This window comes from Corapipo altera, unplaced genomic scaffold (assembly GCF_003945725.1).
Source record: "Corapipo altera isolate COAL_440 unplaced genomic scaffold, ASM394572v1 131734, whole genome shotgun sequence".
In the NCBI taxonomy this organism is placed as follows: domain Eukaryota; kingdom Metazoa; phylum Chordata; class Aves; order Passeriformes; family Pipridae; genus Corapipo; species Corapipo altera.
In genome coordinates, this window is record NW_020887356.1 from 1,250 (window position 1) to 4,260 (window position 3,011).

The 3,011-nt window shown below is 72.5% G+C and overlaps 1 protein-coding gene across 1 annotated transcript; it reads right to left on the bottom strand.

The window, feature by feature from the left end:
- Nucleotides 1-841: 841 nt before the first annotated feature.
- LOC113941584 (translation initiation factor IF-2-like) lies at nt 842-2,720 on the bottom strand. The gene is made up of 3 exons (XM_027632737.1): nt 2,487-2,720; nt 1,874-2,234; nt 842-1,191 (listed from the first exon to the last, which is right to left on the bottom strand). The coding sequence occupies exons 1-3, from the start codon at nt 2,718-2,720 to the stop codon at nt 842-844; spliced, it is 945 nt and encodes a 314-aa protein (XP_027488538.1).
- Between the last annotated feature and the right edge of the window lie 291 nt (nt 2,721-3,011).

The window sequence follows — 3,011 nt, forward strand, 5'->3', positions numbered from 1 at the left end:
CCGCACTTCCTGCTCCTGGCGGGGAGGAGAGGGGCTGTGGCAGCAGGGGCAGCCCCCCAGCACGGGGGTTAACCCCCCAAAATGGGGGCTAACCACCCAAAATGGGGGCTAACCCCTCTGGGGTGAACGGGGGGGGGCTCAGAGCCCAGCCTCGGCACTGTCCCACCCGCAGCCCGGCCAAGGCCAGCGGGCAGGATCCGGCCCCAAGGACCCCACGGAACAGCACCCGTGGCCCATCCCCGTGGCCCTGGGGCACTCAGGGGGGGTGGGGGCACGGAACAGCACCCGTGGCCCATCCCCGTGGCCCTGGGGCACTCAGGGCCCGCTGTGCCCGCTCCCCCCAGTGCCAGCCCGGCCCTGTGTCCCTCCCAGCCAGGAGGACTGAAGGAGGTCCCGGCCCCCCCGTGCCCCTCACCCGGGGCCCCATTCCCCAGCACCCCCGTCCCCGAGGGCGGGCGGCTGAGAACGGGCAGGTTGTGACACATCTGGGGCTGTGGCCCGCCCCCCCCCGGCCTCCCCCCGGGGCCTCCCCCCCCCCGGCTGTGGGGCAGGGAGAAGAGGGGGCTGCCTTTCCTTCCCAGCCTGATTTCCTTAGGAAACAAGGCTGCCGGGGCCGGCCCCGCCACAGCCCCGGATCCGGCAGCGCGGCGGAAAGGCCCGGCTGGGGGGTACCCCCCAAATTCACCATCGCCACCGGCCCTGGGGGCGCTGGAAGGGGCTCCGCGGGGAGCCCCCAGAGTGGGCTCAGCCTCGTAGGAGCCCTCCAGGGGTTCCCACCGCCACGACCCCCCTGCTCGGACCCCTCTGAGCCCTGGACCCCCTCCCGGCACCCACCGGGGCCTCACGTCCTCGTGCCCAGTGAAGGGCTCCGGCCACTGGCTCCGGCCACTGGCTCCGGCCGCTCTCCCGGCTCCGGCCACTGGCTCCGGCTGCTCTCCCGGCTCCGGGCGGTTCTGCCGGCGGGTCCCTCGGGCTGCAGCCGCCCCAATTCCCCGCTCTGGGTGTGGGGTGGGGGGTCCCACGCCCCCCACACGCCCTCAGCCCACCCCTGCGATGAGCTGTGTCCGGTCTCAGCCCAGCTGGGCGCGGGGTGGCCCCGGCGAAGGCGGCTTAGGCCCGGCCTGTGCCGGCACTCACAAAATGACTTCCCGGTTGGGAAACCACCGCTGGGCTCTGCGTCACCGGCGGGGTCTGGGGAATAGGGGGGGGTGTGCCCACTGCGAGCCCCCCCAGCACTGGGGGGGGGTCACCCACTCCAAGGGTGCTCCTGCTGGGGGGTCCTGAAGCTCGGAGGGGACACAGGGACACGCTGGGTGAGAGTCCTGGGGTGCCCCAGCTGCGGGCCCGGGACCCCCGGGATGGGGCGGCAAAGGGGGGGGTGAACCTCCTTAGAGTGGGATGGTCATGGCTGAGACCCCGGCCCTAGAAGGGATGAGATCCCCGGGGGTCCTGGTAGGGCTGGGGGGGTCCTGATAGGGCTGGGGGGGTCCTGATGGGGCTGGGGGGGGTCCTGATAGGGCTGGAGGGGTCTTGATGGGGTTCGGGAGTCCCAGACAGGCTTGAGACCCCAGGGAGTCCTGGTGGATGTGGGGACCCCAGAGGTCCCGGCAGGGCTTGGGACCGCGGTGATCCTGGTGGGGCTGGGGGGGTCCTGGTGGGGTTGGCGGGTCCTGGCAGCGCTGGGGGTCTCGGTGGTCCTGGGTATCCCGGCAGGACTCCCTGGTCCCACCAGCGGGCTGCAAAGGGGGGCTCGTCCTGCCGCCCCCCCCCCCCCCCGTCCCGTTCCGGTGCCGCTCCCCGCCTTCCTACGGCGCTTTCGGGGGCCCTTCCGCGGGGTCGCACCCCCGTCCCGTCCCGGTGGCGGCCCCATTACCTGTCCCGGTGTCCGGCTCGCAGCTGCCCCAGGCGTGTCCCGGGGGTCCCGGGGCAGGTCCCGGTGCCGGTGCCGGTGCCCCGCTCGAAACCCCAGGCGCGGCCCGGGGATCCCTGTCCCGTTCCCGGTGCCGGTTCCCAGCCCCAGGCGTGGCTCGGGGATCCCGTTCCCGTTCCCGGTTCCCAGCCCCAGGGGTGGCCCGGGGGTCCCGTTCCCGGTTCGCAGCCCCAGGCGTGGCCCGGGGGTCCCGGTGCCGTTCCCGTTCCCAGCCCCAGGCGTGGCCCGTGCGGACGCGGCGCAGCTCCCGCCGCCCGGCGCGGCCCGAACCGGGCACAGCGCCCACCCTTGGGCCCCGCCGGCACTGCAGGGGGGCGGCGGGGGGGTCCCGGCAGGGTTGGGGGGTCCCCGGAGCCCTGGGAGGGCTGGGGGTCCCCGGGGTCACAGCAGGAAACTGGGGGGTCCTTGTAGGGCTGGAGAATCCCGAGGTGCCTGTACTGGGGGTTCTTGGGGTCCTGGCAGGGCTGGGGGGTCCCTGGAGCCCTGGGAGGGCTGGGGGTCCCAGCAGGAGACTAGGGGGTCCCTGTAGGGCTGGAGAATCCTGAGGTGCCAGTACTGGGGGTTCTTGGGGTCCCGGCAGGGCTGGGGGGTCCCCGGAGCCCTGGGAGGGCTGGGGGTCCCCGGGGTCCCAGCGGGAAACTGGGGGGTCCTTGTAGGGCTGGAGAATCCTGAGGTGCCAGTACTGGGGGTCCCCGGGATCACAGCAGGAAACTGGGGGGTCCCCGTAGGGCTGGAGAATCCCGGGGTGCCGGTACTGGGGGTTCTTGGGGTCCGGAGCATCCCTTCCCATGTCAGCTCCCTAATCCCAACCATCCCTGTCATTCCCACTCCAGAAATCCCAAACAAGGCGGCACTGTCCCCACTCAGCCAGGTCTCTGTCCCACGCTGTCCCCGGCCCTTGGGCTGGCCCTGGCTGGTGGCCCTGGTTGGTGGCCCTGGCTGGTGGCCCTGGCTGATAATCCCCCAAGGGTTTGTGATCTCGTTCCAGCTGAAGAGCCCGTTTTGTTGGTCCTTGTGCTGCCAGAGGACACTGTCCCCCTCACAACCCTCCCAAAATCGAGTCCAAAGCTGTGCCCCCACT